At 41.5% G+C, this 16,106-nt stretch overlaps 1 protein-coding gene across 42 annotated transcripts in view; it reads right to left on the bottom strand.

The window, feature by feature from the left end:
- Nucleotides 1-16,106, bottom strand: part of ERC1 (ELKS/RAB6-interacting/CAST family member 1) — a 525,728-nt gene that overhangs the window by 419,395 nt on the left and 90,227 nt on the right. For 38 of the 42 annotated variants that reach the window (XR_010598153.1, XR_010598155.1, XR_010598149.1 and 35 more), the window contains one exon: nucleotides 5,482-5,898. The exons of the other annotated variants lie outside the window; for them this stretch is intronic. Coding sequence is in view for 31 of the 38 variants with exons in the window: in XM_065582406.1 (XP_065438478.1) it covers nucleotides 5,482-5,898 (417 nt within the window). In the remaining 7 variants the exon portion in view is untranslated. The remainder of the gene's footprint in view (nucleotides 1-5,481; nucleotides 5,899-16,106) is intronic. 42 annotated transcript variants of the gene reach the window in all.

Genomic DNA, 16,106 nt, shown 5'->3' with positions numbered 1-16,106 from the left:
CCGCCCCCCATGGTCTCCTTTCCCCCACAGTTACAACACCGTGAAATTTCAGATATAAACCAGAGTGGATAAAAAAATCAATGATTTTTTTGAAAAATGGATTTTCTTTTTTATTTAAAATCGAATTTTTTGATAAAATACTTTTTGAGGAAAAAAATCTATCTAAAGATTTTAATTAAGATACATTATTGCTACTATCTCATCATGGAATAGTGATTATAAATTATAATGCTATAGTATGAGACAATATATTCATGTAATGTTTAAGAAAAGTTTTGTAAATGAGTTCCAATAGTTCATGGATTAGGGACGCAATCTTATAGGGTTCCAGGGGCTTCTGTATAGATTATTTAGGTTAATCTTTCTATCTACCCAATGGGACTCAGTGCTCAGTCTACAAGATACCATCAGAGATGCTTAGTTTTGCAGTTCTCAAACTGTGGATTTGTCTCTCCAGAGAGAACATGCTTGTTAACAGCAAAAATGTTTTAAATAAATAAATAAATAAATATAGAGAGAGAGATGAGAAATAACAGATCTCAACCCTATTGTCCCTCTGAAAATTTGTGTACACAGAGCCAATCCTTAACTCTCTCTCAAAGTGCAAAGTTTCAAAAAGTTCAATGAATAGAAGATTGTTGGGGGCAGAATAGATCTGGACAAGGAGAAGAAATCTGGAGATAAATGTGAAAAGGGAGGGACAGGCAGTAGAAACAAAAGTAAAACTGTTTGAGCAGCATATTCCAGAAGTCTTGAGGTCTTTCTGAATGTAGTCTTCACTGATTTGAGATCTACCATACCATTCTCTCACCAGAAGGGAAATCCTATAAATGACAGCAGGCCATAAGAGAGACCCAGTTTGGGAATATTTTAATGAAGTTCCTCTACCTGTGGGTAAGACAGGCACTGCAACAAAGAAATGCAAAGCCTGGTTCCCCAAATGAAACAACATCATGAGAAGTGTTCCTTTTCAGGAGGAAGCTGTGTTGAAGATGATGAAAGGAACATGTCTGAACATGCATGATCTTCAGGTTGGTAAACTTTTTATTTCATACTTCTTTCTTAAGGACTGCCTGTCTTCCTACTGGACTATTCTTGAATTCTCATGTTTGAACAAAAAATATAGTTGTTACTCTATGGTGCTATCATTTTAGATGCAGTTGTGATAAAAAATAAATAGCTGAAATAGGCAGATCTTCCTTTTACAATTTCACCTTTAAAGTAGTACTGCGTGCAAAGGCTGAAATTGTGCAAAAGCAACATCACTTGCCCCATAACTTCAGCCATGCTAAACACAACGCCATCTACAGCCTCAGGAACAACTCTGACATCATAATCAAAAAGGCTGACAAAGGAGATGCTGTTGTCATCATGAATAAATTGGAATATGACCAAGAGGCTGCTAGACAGCTCTCCAACACCACATTCTACAGGCCATTATCCTCTGATCCCACTGCACATTACCTAAAGAAACTACACCATCTGCTAAAAAAACTCCCTGACAAAGCACAGGAACAAATCTGTACAGACACATGCCTAGAACCCCGACCAGGGGTATTCTATTTGCTACCCAAGATCCATAAACCTGTAAATCCTGGATGCCCCATCATCTCAGGCATTGGCACCCTAACATCATGATTGTCTGGCTATGTGGACTCTCTCCTCAGGCCCTACGCTACCAGCACTCCCAGCTATCTTCAAGACACAATGACTTCCTGAGGAAACTACAATCCATCGGTGATCTTCCAGAAAACACCATCCTGGCCACTATGGATGTAGAAGCCCTCTACACCAATATTCCACACAAAGATGGACTACAAGCTATCAAGTATCCCCGATAATGTCACAGCTAACCTGGTGGTTGAACTTTGTGACTTTGTCCTCACCCACAACTATTTCACATTTGGGGACAATATATACCTTCAAGTCAGTGGCACTGCTATGGGTACCTGCATGGCCCCACAGTATGCCAAACTTTTTATGGCTGACTTAGAACGCTTCCTTAACTCTCGTCCCCTAACGCCCCTACTCTACTTGCGCTACATTGATAACATCATCATCATCATCTGGACCCATGGCAAAGAAGCCCTTGAGGAATTCCACCATGATTTCAATAATTTCCATCCCACCATCAACCTCAGCCTAGAGGCACATTCTTTCTAATACGTGCCTTACCCACATGATAAAGGTTGTGCGTCAATGCTAATAAGAATAAAAGGAACTATAAACAAATTATAAAAAAAAACAGGATGCCCCAATATTCTTGAGGGACAATACATATAAGGAAAAAGAGAGTGGACACTTTCATGCACATGCGCACAGCGTACGGGTAGTCAGAATCACAAGATAAAAGAGGGCTCCCAGATTGGGTAAAATTAATCTCCTATGGGGAGACTCCATCAGGAACCATCCCTCTATTGATGATCAATTGGCAAGGCATCCATCACACCCTAACAATATTGTTAAGGAGGTGAGTATGACTATATTTGTTACCGGTGCATAGGTCTTTATAGGATTTCCATATGCTTGGGTAATCATAATCTTAACTGTAACTTTAATAAAACTTGTAAAACGGACTAGACCTTGTACTTGTAAATGTATATGTTGTCCATATCCTTGGTCTTTGTGTGTTCCTAGAGGCTCTGAATCTGAAGAAAGTCGCAGAGGTGACTTTCACTCAGTTGAGCTTGAAACTATAGCCACCAGAGCCGAACCCACAATGGTGTAATACAACATTACTAAATTCACTTTAAATAAAATAAAAGGCTACTCCATGTTGACTGGTATTAATTATATTCCAATTCTTTATTGACTGAATCCCATATCAGCTTTTCCACTATTTAGTCCAGGAATGTTGGGGTGGTTGGATTGCACAGCACTATCTATAGATGCTGCTCATGGCACAAGACATGGAGGAGTACATGTGCAGTCCAATGGCCACTGCTACTAAAGATCTCTGATCCCAGGTGCAGGGAGGGCTGTCGCACCTACAGTGACATCACTCAAAGAAGAACTTCAAATGACAAAGAAGCCACCATTTACACTAGCTTAAAAGGAATTACTTTTTCTAAATGGGTCAATTCTATGTACCAGAGAAGACAATGAGACAATAACTTGAGTAATAAATTATGAAATATCCTGCTATTCCCTCCTCGATGCTTCAGAATTGGATTGGCATCAAAAAGTAATTGCAAAGTTCCAAATGTCACTTGCCTAAGACGCACAATAAAACTGATCACACAGTAATCTCTCTTCTCCACAAGAAATCCTTTCCTGAGAAGGCCTAGGGATTAAATAACCCAAGATATAAGATTTCCAGCCTTTCAACTACACTACGAAGACTCCTTATCTCCTGTCTCACTCCCAACACCTGCTGCTCTGCAGCAGAATCAATCTCTCTCTCTCTCTCTAACGAGGTACATCTTCCTCCTGACTTCTCCCTATTGATGCTGGTGCTTAGAGAGGGAATAAATGGAAGCCTGTAATGGCATGGCACCCATCTCTTGCAAGCCCCCCTTCTGGTCAAAAAATTGTAATGGCCTGGCACCCACCTCTCACAAGCGCCCCGTTCCGGTCAGGTGTGACTGCAGTCTTTCAGTTTATGGTGACCTATCAGTGGTTTCTCAGGAAGTTTTTCAGTGACTCAGCCCTCCGGCCAAGTCACGCACACTGTCTCTACGTGAAACAAAGAAACCTCTTCTGGGGTATACAGTCTTTAACTTGTCCCAGCCCTGGTATGGGTCCATACCCCCAGGGCTTCCTCCATGGAGACACTGTCTTTTGCGGCCCTCCCTGGGCTCAATACTTACTCAGGCCCAGCACTAGCCACAAGCTCCTGCTTTGCTCCTCTGGTCCCTGCCCATACTGAGCTGTCTGTGATCCTGCTGCTCCCTCAGCCAGCCAGGAACACAGTCCTCTCTCCTCCAACTCCAGGCAGCAACTGACTACTGCTCTGTCCTGCAGCTCTTTTTATATAGCCCTCCTGGGCCATGATCGGCTGCTTCCCCTACAGCCTCCCTGATCGGCTGCTTTCCCTGCAGCCACTCTAGCCCACTTGGAGGACCTCTCCACTGCTTCTTTCCTGAGACAAGTGTGGCAGGATTCTGAAGCCTCCAACAGGGGGTATCTGGGCCTAGTCTACCCCCATCACAAAGCCATTTTAACTTCTGCAGAAATAAAGCCTGGAATGGGGCAAACAGTATCAATATTTACTAAAAAGACAAGAACTCTGAATGGAGAAAGTCTGAAAATATAATATCTTCACTCCAGGCATTCAAGAGTTTACTGTTCTAAATCTGGCCAAGAAATTCTCTGGATTCTATCTTCCTTATATATAGAAACCTGTAAGAGCACAAATGTAAATGACAGGAGATGGAAAATGTATAACAAGGAGATATGCAACACTTTGGTTGCTGCAGAATGCCCATTTCAGAAACTTTGAATGATCCTCCTCCCTCCTGTTTCCAAAGGATCAGGTTTGGGCCCTGTGTGTAGACAGACAAATAAGCCAGATTTTCAAAAAACATATGAGAACAAAAGGCCTGTGTAATTATGTGACTAATTTGTGTGTGTAAACTGGGTATTTATGAACCTAGTTATATTTATGTTCAGTTACCAAATTTTTATGAGCAATCAACTTTTTGGCAAACTTTGCCTTTGTTGAATCCATGTATCGACAGGAAAATGCCAGCATTTTCAGAGTTAATCGCTACATTATCTACAGTTAATAGAGGAAATACAGTGACAAGAAATTTAATGACACTGGCTGAAGACTGAGGGATGAACATTGCTGATTTTCATGCATTTCTCTAAGACAGATAAGTACTGTTTGTAGGATTAGTAGCCTACATTTCATTATAACTGGTTGTGGGTGATTTATACTTAAGAATGCTTGTCATCATATGTCCACAATATACAATACATATCTAAGTATTGTTTTGTTATAAATTTTTGCAACAGTGTTCCTTTAAATAATCTTTTTTGGCTGTGCATCTGAGGCAGCTAATGTTTTTTTATCACAAAAACCCTACATAGCAAGTCAACTGTTTCCATGGAAACTGCAGAGTGATCATCCATTAATACTGCCAAGATTTCTCTCTTTCCTAAATACAGGTAGATGTTTGCTCTCAATTAAACAAACAAACAAAAAAAAGAGGTTGAATGAACGTTACATTCCCGCGATAATGAACTTCCACAGCTTCACGTGGGGAGTAAAGACAAACGGGAGCTGGGGGAGGGGAGAGACAAAAAACAAACTAGAGGTTTTAATTTAGGGGACAAACTCCATCAGATTATTTTTTAATCTACAGTCGATCCATCATGGGAAATGCTGTTCCCACAGTGGTGAAAGGGTGAATATCAGAAAAGGAATGGAAGGCATACAAGGATGAATTAGCAGAGATTAACACTAGGAAGGAGGGACAGGAAGATCGCTCATGTAATGAATTATTTTTTAGATTAATTGATGTCTGGGTCACTCACCTCTCTCAGCATATTGTTTTCCTTCTCCTTCTGTTCCAGCAGGCTCTCCAGGTGGTGGACATGCATCTCTGCTTCAGCCAACCGTCTTGTCCGCTCATGATCCTCCTCTGTGGCTTTTGAAGACAGCCCTTTACTCTGCAACATCTCCAGCAGCTTTTTGATGGACTCATCACGGGCATTTAAGGTCTGCTTCTGAGTCTCAATGCGCAATTCCATCTCTTCTAAGGTTTTGCGCAGCAGGAAAAGTTCCTTGGCCTGGCGCTCATGCTCTGCATGAAGCCGTTGGAAGTTCTCCTCTGTCAGCTCTGCCACAAATGGTTCACTGGGTCTACTGCTGCTGTCCTGCTGGAACAGCTGGTTCAGGTCCCGCTGGATCCGAAGCTCATCCTGGAGAGCCTGGATCGTCATCTGCATGTGCTAGAAGCAGAAAACTACATCAGTGAATTCCCTTCCTTAGTGAAAAATTGGAAATACATGTGCTGCTTGAATCCTCTTGACCAATCAGTCAGAAGGAATACACAACAGCTGCCAATACTCAACATTTTTGACAGCACATAACTATAATTTCCCCAACTTTGGGGGGTGGAGGGAGAGAGTTATTGAGCTGCAAATTTTAAGGCCCTGAATGATGGAGAAAGATTCTCTTGCACAAAATTCCCCTATCTCCACCCACCCATGCAAGTCAATGTCCAGAATGGAAGAGTATTACTAGGAAAAATCAGTGTACTGAAAAGTATAAATGAACACTTCGCTACTCTGTTATTCTTAGTTCATCTCACTTCAGCATCAAAGGCCCAAGAACTAGAGCAATTCCTTTGGACACCAGCAAACAAACAAGGAATAAAGAGACACTGGTTACTAGTGCTGACCTTTTAATAGAGTGAGGTAGGAAACACTGTGGTAGATCATGAAGGAGCAATATCAAGTTATTTTTAAAAATTGGTTATACATTTTGTTTCCCATCCTCCAAGAATCATTATTATTAAAAATATGTCAGTGTATGACTGCAGAACAATTCTCTCTCTCTATTACAATGCAACCCCCTCCCCCCACACACACACAGTAGAGAGTCTCAGTCAACTGATTCAGGCTTGTAGGGCTCCCGCTATGGGGCTAAAAATAGCAGTGTAGATGTTCTGGGCTCTGAAATCCAGTGAGGGGTGTACGTCTCAGAGTCCAGGCTCCAGCCCAAGTGGGAATGTCTACAAGGTTATTTTTAGCCCCATAGCGTGAGCACCATGAATCCAAGTCAGTTGACCCAGTCTCTGAGACTTGTTTCCATGGGGTTTTGGGGTGTGTTTTTTGTTTGTTTGGCTGTGTAGATGTACCTGCTCTGTGAGTTGGTAAGCATTATTCCCATTTACAGAGAAAAAAAGGCACTGAATGAAATAATATCCAGGCAAGACAGGAAGTTTGTAGGAGATGTAAAAATAGAAACGAGGTCTGACTGACAAATCTGAGACAACCACAAAACTATCCTCTTTTCATGGTCAAGGCAAAGAGACTGACACAATTCAGTTTGCCTTTGAACAGGCCAGCTGAATTGAATTCTGTGAGGCCTTCCTCGACACTAGAAAAATAAGTGCCTACATTACAGCAACTTCCAAAAACAGCACAGATGCAACAAGTGGTAGCAATAGCATAAGCATTAGAAAGGACAAGGAGACTGTAGGATTCATCCAGTAATTTGTTTGTTGCATATTCCTCTGAAAAAGGGAACAGGGAGGAAGCGATATTTGCTACTTCATAAACACATGAATTTAGTCTATCTTTGTGGTTTTAACAGCTATTGCTGTTGTAGGGACTGATGTATGAAGGCAGTCTGTGGGGCCGTAAACAACTATTTCAGTACTACTTTCCTCACTACGTGAGAGTTCAAACACTCCAAGCCCCATTATTTGGGGTCCCCTCCCCTCAAGGGGAGTTATCTCAAGATTTTGAGGTTTATTTGACCTTTTCTTCTATTTGTAATTTTATGATACTTGATATTTACTGTTTCAGTTCAGCAGAAAATAGTACTTAAGTTATAATGATGGTTCTGGATCTCTCACACAGGTATATTCCTGAACATGGATGATTATTTGTTGTATGCTGTAAGGTAAAGTGTATGCGGCAATCTGTATTTCTACCCACGCATTTACTTGCAAAATGGAAGACAACTTATGCCCTGAGCACACCACAGCCTGGAATGTAAAGCACTTTTAGCTTTCAATCTTCTTTGAAACAAATTGCCAGTGTCACTTCTCCAAGCTGCATTCCAGACAAAAATGTCATTACACCTCCACGCTTTAAAGCTCAGAAGAGCAACAGCAAGCATGTTAGGTGAATGAGGGGGAAGTCAGGCAGCCAAACTACTACAGTTTATCCAACTCATCCATGCAGACTAAATTGTAAGAAAAAATCTCATGCGCTCACATTCTCCTAATTTTTACCATTGCAATACCAATGGGGCTGCATTGGTAACAAGAGAATTTGCACCAAACAATTGAAAAGTGCTCCACTAAGCTCAGTGCAAATACCTAAGGTAGCCAGTCTATACACCAAAACGGACCTTATCTTTATTAGGGAAACTATACTCATCCCATTTCAACCACAGAGCATGGTCTGCTTAACATCCATATTTCACATGTATCCACTCTTACCTCACTTTCCTCCCTCCAGGAAGGCATGAGAAGCAGCTTCCTCTGAATCACCACATGCATTAGAACAGCAGAATGGCTTCCTGGACTGCCATAGAAAATTAGTCTTAGGCTATTTATAACCCTAACTAAAAAGAAGTCATCACAACAAACTTCCTAGACTTGAATTTTTATAATCTGATTAACATAGGATCATGTCCCAGGCAAAGCTGTATCCCAGGAAAACATTACCATCTATTCCAGTATAAAACATCTCCCCAAATTCAGCATGAATGATTTTCCACAGATGCAATCAACATCTGAGCTGAGAAACTGAAAGCTATTTTTAAGTGGTTCAAATAGGGTAATTGTAAAAGAGAAAAATGTTGATGCCAATAGAAACAGCACTTATGGAATTCATGTCATTTCAGATTCATGGGTGAGGACAACAGAGTTATGCCGTACCCAATGGAAGGGTCAGTAACTAGCAAATGTAGTCAAGGTATGTTTCCTAGGAAGAAAGAAGAGAGCTAAATGCTTTGCAAATAAGCGATCACCAATATGTTTATGAATTACTGCTTACAATTACAATTACTCTGAACTACTTAATTGAAAAAAAAAAAAAGATAATATGCAGTGTAGCAGTAAATTAAGATGCAGGAAATTTGACATGCTCTCCTTCCCAGTATATTATTGCTCTATAGAGTTCTTTTGTCTGCTGGCTAATAGGCTGCTTTTCTGTTTTTGATACCAATAGAACAGTGCCCTGTTGGTATGAACTATAAGGTGGTTCTTCAGGTGGGCATAGCTGTTCTTCTACAACATTTTAAATAGGACATACTCACTTCCCTCATAAACTGAGTTTTACCACTGTTTCTCCAGTTCTCTGCCTGCATTCTTTAAACATTGCAATTCCTTGGGAAAGGAAGGGAACATATTATTTATAAATCCATCTAATATTGGCCACTGAAAAGCTAAGCCTAGTTTCAGATCCTGAATTCACTTGAAACCTCACGCAAGCTTGAAAGAGCCCACTGCAAGTGTCTCACATGATCTCTAAATAAATGTAAGACTATTTTTGTAATGCCTTTAATATTTTCAACACTCAATACTTTCAGTTTCCATGAAAAAGATGCTGTAGTTTTTAACATATTGTTAACAAAGCTCAATTTTAAGTGTAGGTAAAAATTGGAACCTACAGTACTTGACAATGTCTTTAGATTTCACGAACATAAAGACTTCTCTCTCTAGTGAGTTAGCCCTCTGCAGATGAAAAGGTAGTGAGAGAATCTTTGAGAGGAAATGCAAGTGATTACCCTGGAGGTCTTCGCGGGATAGTCAACTCAAAGCTCATATAACTCATTGAGTTCTTGATGTACTGGCACACAAAACTCTGAACCTCTGGGTCTGATCAAAATCCTGTATTAAGAAAAACACCATCACAAAAGTATACTATGTTGCTCTGTATATCAAATGCCGTTCCAAAAGCACTGAGATAAATGAACTGGTGGTGTGGCAAGCCCTAGTGTGACTTCCCTCCTGTTGAACGAAAGTGTGACTAAAATAGAAAGGGAGCAACACACATCCTCTTCCTTCTGTCTCAGCAGCCAGGTCAGGTAAAAGTAGAAAGAGGCGACACACACCTTTCCCTCCCAGCAGTCAAGAAGATGAGGAGAAAGACTTCCTTTTCAGCAGCCAGGAGAGAGGAAGGAGTTCCTCGCCTATCCCAGCACCAAGGGGAAAACCATGCCAATGTTACATAATACTGTGTCATGAATGATTGTCAATATATGACACAACTAATTATTTACTGTGACAGATTCATGACATATACATGCCAGTTCATCATCAGGATGACACACACTTTTTTTGTGGTTCTCTGTGGCTCTGTTCAATGACCAAGCTACTCTCTATCAACTCTCTAGATGCAAAATGCTAAGTACTGGGAAAAACTGAGTTACCTTTGTATTCTTTGTAGCTTGTATATGTACCTTTATGATCAATAAAGCACAGAAAGCTTACAGGGGAAAAGGAAAATGGACAGAAAAGTACTATATAAATGATAGCAAACTAGGTTTATCAAGGTGTGATGTGATATCCACCCCACACAAGACACAGCAGGTTAAATTCGGTCAATTAACCTCTTATGCTGCACCTGGAGCACAGCCTGGAATCAATAAGCCTAATGGAAGATGAAGTTCACCTGGGAGGGAGCAAGTTGGGCTTGTATAAAAGGATGAAGCTGAGAACAGAAAGGGGCTGCAGGGGAAGTAGTTTGTAGTTGCTCCCTGGGAGAAGGGAGGTTTGTTTGGGGCTACAGTGTCTGCCATGATGTCCAAGAGGGGAAGTAGTTCCCTGGGAGGGTCAGCAAACCCAGGGCAGTGGAACAGAAGATAAAAAAGGGAGCAGGAAGGAGTCTAGGGAAATAAAGTCTGGGAGCAAGCAGACTATAGTTGCTGGATATAGGGTCCCTAGGCTGGAGTACAGAGTAGTGGGTGAGTCCAGGTTCCCTCCCAGCTGCCGGGAAAGTGGCACAGGGCCTAGCCTTGGAGTGAAAGACTGTCTGGAGCAGCATACAAACAGGTGATCCAGTGGGACTTCGATGGCCCTGAAGGGTAGGACTATACAATGATCTGTCCAAGGGGCTGAATCACAAAGAAAGAGCACTGCGAGTCCTGGAGAGTGAGGGGGAATGCGGTGTGAGCAACCATCAGAAAGGGGGCATCAGACTAGATAGGAGTTAATCCCCAGACATGGCCACAAGGAGGTGCCCCAACCCCGTTACACAAGGTTAAAGAAAGCCTCTGAGAAACAAAAGTTGGAATGACTGTATAGTTGTCTTCCAGGGAGATAAGCTTTACCAGTAGAGGGATTCCACACAAGTTCTCCCTATCTCAAATGTTTTGTAGTCACAGAAATTGGCAGAATCTACATGAGATCATGAATTTGCTTTTCCTGCCAGCATCTCAGCACATATGAAAACTAAAAGTCCTCACTAACAAGCTACCTTCATAAGTCTTCCCTGAAGTGAAAGTATTCCAAATGTCAGGAAAAGGATGAGCCACACAGAGCTGGGCAGCAACCATGCTCCAAATGTTAGGAAAAACCAGGGCCACTAAAGCAAAACTCAATCACAAATCAGGAGAGAAAATAAGGAAGTCTTTCTTTTTCTCACTCATTCTCAAAGTGTTATCATTTGGGCAACATTTCTGAGATACAAATTCTGCTGAACGCACACTCAATGCAAAAGCCTGTCTATCTGAAGGGAGTCCCTGCTGACATTCAGCTGCAGCCGATGCAGAGAAACAGACAAAAGGGCTAATGTCAGGAGTCCAGCAGGGCCCTGATGAAACAGAACTTGCTGATTCCAAAAACACTGCATGCTCACTGTAAGATGGCTTAGGGGCACCAGGATCCTTATTTGTATGGAAATGACAGTGATTTTTATAGTGTGTAGCTTAGCTTGGAAGCAAAGCTAGGATTCTAATTGGCTCCCACTTAAATTAAATCCTAAAAAATTAACTTGTATATTAATAAAACCTTACACTGATTTATCTCTGAGACAGCAGAAGAGCAAGGAGGTAAACAAATTCTATAGATAAAGGGCTTAAGATGGTTGGTAGTACATCTCTCTGCTAAACCAGACTCACTTGAATGACTCATCTGGTTTAAGGGGGTGTCATGAAGCAACAACACATCCACAAGAAACTGTAGAAGAAAAGCACCAACAGTAAATTTAAATCCTAAAAAAGGACAGGAGTAAACAAATTGATAGTCCTGTAGTCCAAAAGAAACCAAGACTGAGATGCAGACATCTGTCTCTTAGAATTTAAAGTCTGCAGAACAAATAAATTGTAACTGAGTGCTGTCAGATCCAGTAACTACTTCCTGAAAATTCTGTTTGGCTGCCACTTTTGTACCATAATACACTTCCAGCAGGTCATTGGGCTTCTAGGTTATATATTAATTTGTTCTCCTGGCAGAAGTCACAAATACTCTAATATGCTAGAGTAGTCAAAGGAAAGTTATTTTTATAACTCTAAGCTAGTCAGTACCAACTACCATTCCATGTCTGAATTTCTAAAGGTATCTACTCTCACTCTACTAAGAGGAAATCTCAAAGTTAGGACTTTCTGAAAACATAAAATCTAAAATGTAATCCTATTTGATTAATTTCTTAGTAAGCTATTATAGACAGATTGCCCTGAACAGATTAATTTTTTAACTAAAAACATCAAGAGTTGTGATTAAGTATCTTCTGTGCCAGCGGTGGGTGCATGGAACAGCTTTAAATCTGCTGATACAGGTGAAATTTCAAGTAAATCGTATGAAATAAGATTGGACTAGTGACTTGAACCTAAACTTCCATTCTGCACAGAACTGGACGCTTTGGTTTCAGGAGGGACAAAACAATTCACTTATGAGATGGATATAAAGGCTTACCAAGGCAACCTTGAAGGAGAAATAAAAAAATACCATGCCTTCCATGGAGTATGAGTGTCTCTCAACTACCAACAGGTACCTCTCCTATACCAAGCAGAGTGGACCTTGGAAAGATGTTTGCACACTCATGATCTTGGCGGCATTACATAATTTAAAAGGTCGTACACACACTTTCACTGGCAACTGGAATAATCTGAGCCGTATGATAAAACAGCTCTTCTATATATGGCTTAAGTGGATCCATACCGTCTGTTGCATTACACAGCATAGGATGACAAGTACTCTGTGTTGTGCAGAAATATGAAAAACCCTTTCAAATCTGGCCAAGCAATAAGCCTTTCAACAAAATCTAAATACATACATGCTCAGTATAGAGTGGTTAGAGTTTGGCAACTAAATTCCCCAAAGATTTTTATCTGTACTGAGCATGCTCCAACACAGAGATGCAGGAACTAAGCAGGATTTTCCCCGCAATTGAGACTCATGACGGCTGAGAGGTGGGTTACTGTGGTGCCAGGCACAGGAACTGAGGGAGAGCAAAAGTGGCTCTCTTGTGTTTTGAATGTTCCTGTTGCTGGTATCCTGATACCATAAAAGAGAAGGACACGATCTGACTGAAATGCACAGGGGTAAGGAGCTAAGCCAAGCTAGAGGGATGAAGTAGGGAGTGAACAAGTAAATTATGATAAGGTGTCTGTGAGGGAAGACTAGGAGCTGTGACAAGGAACCCAGGGGGAAGAGAGGCAGGAACATGGACAGGGAGCCAGAAGAAGGAGAGGGGAGGCTAAAGATCAGACGAGGAGACCTGGGGCAAGGGGAAAGGAGACAAGAACTGACACAGGGATAGGCTGGAGAAGACATAGGCAGATAGGGTCAGGCTCAGGGAGAAATGGGGTAGAAGCATTTATGCCCTTTAGAACACACTTGCTCCAGAACCTGGAATTAAATCCAAGTTGAATTCCTCTGCAATGAGCAAATACCTGTGAAAATTACTGGCAAAGTTTTGTGTGTCAACCTCCCCTAGTGGAGGAACAACATAAAGGATGACAACTGACTACTGCTATCAGTCATTCAGTTACCTCAGAGTGCTGTGCTCTGGATCTAAAGGTTCTAACCCTGCTGATGACCCATGTAGGGGTCAGTATGCTTCCACATGATAGAATTCAGGTTTTTTCAGTTTGTTTTTTATAAAAGCCTCAGAAAAATCACTCACAAAAACTACGTTACAAGCATATTAACAGTTCAAAATCAAGCACACAAAGTTAGTAAGTTACAGAATTAAAGTTGCCTATGCAACCTTAATTGGGACCCCTTGTGAATATGCATTATAATACAGTCCTTAATAAGATGATCACATATGATTTTCCATAGGTCCTTTGCCTCTTACAGTGCTCATGATGAACTGTGCTCTGGGAATGAGTCAGGGTTATGTAGTGAATGAGGCTCTTGACTGTAAGACCTCATTCATTACAGAAGTTAGAAGATGTATAGTGAATATATAAGGGATGGCACGAAAACAAAGAATGGTCTTATGGCTAAGGCAGCTGAATGTTAGCCTGGACAGTTGGATTCTTTCCCTGAGAGTGATGCATGGTAAGTCAATTAAACCAAAACTTTTCACAGGTGGTCACTAATTGTGTGTTCTTCAATTTCTGAGAATGAACATTCTCACAGCTGCATCTGAAGTCATTGGGAGCTGTGCTTTAAACATATAAAGCGCTATAAAATGCTAAATACTCTGAAAAAAATCAAACCCTAGGCAACTGAAATTATGCACTCAAAATTAGCAAACACTTTTGACCTTAACACTTAATCTCTGCACCTCTAATTCCCCACTTTTAAACTGAAGATTAATACTACCCACTCCCCTCAGAGGTTTTGTGAAAACAAAATCATTGTTTGTAAAGCACTCATACTATAGTGATGATGATCATCACAGAAAACTCCATGAGCAAATTAATAATTCTGTCTGCAAACCAATGAGGATAAATCAACATAATTGAATACCTGCTTATTAATGGAGTGCTGTCCCTGTTCACTGAATAATGGGGGCGGGGAGAACAGGGCTGTAGAAAAAATAGTATATGATCACAAAATTATATAACAATGCATGGGTATAAGGGAGCCAACTTAGGATATACAGACAACCTCAATTCTGGCATTTGCCAACTTCTGAAAGTGCTTGACTTTGCAACTGAATACTCTTTTAATGTAATTTTTTACACGTGTGTACACACACAAGGCAGGGCTGGTAGCGCTGGCTATTATTAAGGTTGCCTTACAATTCTTGTTATAAGACCCTGTTTTTATTTGCTTGTAACTTTGCAAATGTTGTGAAATTGGGCTGCAATTTCACATGCCAGGTGTCTGCCTGCAGCTGAAGTTTTTTGAAAATTTTTAGTCAAAACCATTGAGCCAAGTGAAAAAAAATACATTGTTCTGCCCATACTAAAAAATTCTGGAGACCTTTTCTTTGAACAGCTCTAGTGGCCCCATGCTTTGGATCAGGAATTTGAAATTTGGCAGAGGGGTGCCTTTGTGTAAAGGAGGTGCATTTTTCCATCCCTCTGAAAACTGAACTCTATGAATGGGTTTGGCCAAGTTATGCACCTTTAAAAAAAAAAAAAAATCAGTTACTACATGCTTAGTAGACACTTGGATTTTTAGCAGCTACAGTCTCCAAAGATTCCATCATCACTGAGAATGCTGGAGCCTCTCATAGCTCCTAGCACAGAACAAGCTGTGCATGTGCCATCCCCATAGAGGAATTGAGCATGCTCCCTCAAGCCCAGGTCTATAAGGCTGAAGCTGGAATTTCCCTGTAATGGCTGCTCCAGGCCAGGCTGGGTCCAGGCACTGGAACTGAGAGCAGAAAGCCGTTCTCTCCTGTGCTCTCAATGATCCTGTCTGCTGGCACCAAAACAGCAAGGAAGAGGAAGCCATCTGATTTGAATGTAGAGGTGACAAAAGATAGATCAGGAAGGAGAGAAAGGAGTAGATTGGAACAAGGAGTCTGGGGAGACAAGGACTAGAGGAGGGAGATAAAAACTCTGACAGGGACTAACTGGGCAAGGAGACTGGGACTTGGAGCCAGGGTAGTGGGAGGTTTGGAGTGGTTGGGTGGAGAAGCTGCAACTGGAAGATGGTGAGGGAAATAGGTTGGTAAGAAGGCTGTGAACCCAGTTGGCTGATGGTGAGAGCACTGAGATCGGACAAGGAGCTATAGGAAGGGGGAGGCAGACTGGGACTAGGAACTGATGTGGGGAACAGGGACAAGGGAGAAAGATCTGACAAGAAGCTGGGTGCTGAGAGCGAACTAGGACTAGCTGGGCAAAGAGACTGGAACAATGAACCAGGCAGGCAGAGGGAGCAGACTAAGACTGAATGAAGAGGAACTGGGAACCAGTTGGAGGGTGGAGAGGGGCGAGACAGATTGGATGACAAGCTCGAGGGGGGAATGGATCTAATTGAGCAAAGAGAGTGGGACTGGGCATGGAGAGCAGGAGAGACAGAAGCTTGGATAGTGAGCTCGAAGCGGGAGACTAGGACTGACTGGACAAGGAG

The sequence above is a fragment of the Chrysemys picta genome, chromosome 1, assembly GCF_011386835.1.
Source record: "Chrysemys picta bellii isolate R12L10 chromosome 1, ASM1138683v2, whole genome shotgun sequence".
Taxonomy (NCBI): Eukaryota; Metazoa; Chordata; order Testudines; family Emydidae; genus Chrysemys; species Chrysemys picta.
This window is presented reverse-complemented; position numbering and strand designations above follow the sequence as displayed.